At 42.1% G+C, this 775-nt stretch overlaps 2 protein-coding genes across 2 annotated transcripts in view; one reads left to right on the forward strand and one right to left on the reverse strand.

Moving 5' to 3' along the window:
* T265_08880 (hypothetical protein) overlaps positions 1 to 206 on the reverse strand; it is a gene marked incomplete at both ends in the record, with an annotated part of 8,055 nt that extends 7,849 nt beyond the window's left edge. The window contains one exon of the mRNA XM_009174802.1: positions 27 to 206. Within this exon, the coding sequence (XP_009173066.1) occupies positions 27 to 206 (180 nt within the window). The remainder of the gene's footprint in view (positions 1 to 26) is intronic.
* Positions 1 to 775, forward strand: part of T265_08879 (hypothetical protein) — a gene marked incomplete at both ends in the record, with an annotated part of 161,354 nt that overhangs the window by 111,293 nt on the left and 49,286 nt on the right. The gene's annotated exons all lie outside the window — the stretch shown is intronic.

The raw sequence follows: 775 nt of genomic DNA on the forward strand, positions 1-775 counted from the left end.
ATCTCTTGATAAAATTCCTCGGATACCCATTGTTCTAGAATGCTCTGAATAGATGGTTTCTTTCCTTCTTCCGTAGTTCTGTGGTGCTGCAGTGTGTCTCCGCCCTCTTGAACAAGGTTTGGATGCAGCTCTTCCTGTGGTTTGCTAGATGATTGCTGTTGTAGTTCAGTATTTGATCCGTACGAGTCTCCTTCCGATATAAACATGTTTCCAGGGTCGCATCTATTTTTTTCTCCACTAAAACGTCCAAAAATGGCGTTCGATTGTTTCTTTTCAGTTCAATTGTAAACTTATTATCTTCAAACAGTGCATGTGCATCGTGTACTGAATCCAGTTTCACGGACATCCACGATGAACTTAATCAGGTGGCGTCTCATAGTCCAATGCCAGTGGTAGCACTGACAGGCAGTTGGTTAATGGATCTTATGGTCTCCTCAGTTGCGCTCAGTATGCCTCGGAGATTACGTATAGAATTTACCTTACAGGAAGGTCTTGGTTTAAACTAGCCACCTCCCTTTCGATGTAGGTTGTCTAAGCTCAAAACATTTCTCAGTTTCTTAGCCTTTCTGCTTCCCTTGAGTGCACGGCGGTTATGTGGTGAAATATCGCCACAGTTAAACGACTAATAATAATTTTTATTTTAACTTTGAACTAGACCCAAGTGTTTCGATTTATTTCGCTGTAATTGGGCAACCAGAGTGACAGAATGGATTCCTGCAGTGATACTCCAAGGGTACAACAAAGCTCTGGTGAATCTAAATCTGGTTCACCCTTG

Source organism: Opisthorchis viverrini (genome assembly GCF_000715545.1).
Source record: "Opisthorchis viverrini unplaced genomic scaffold opera_v5_243, whole genome shotgun sequence".
In the NCBI taxonomy this organism is placed as follows: Eukaryota; Metazoa; Platyhelminthes; class Trematoda; order Opisthorchiida; family Opisthorchiidae; genus Opisthorchis; species Opisthorchis viverrini.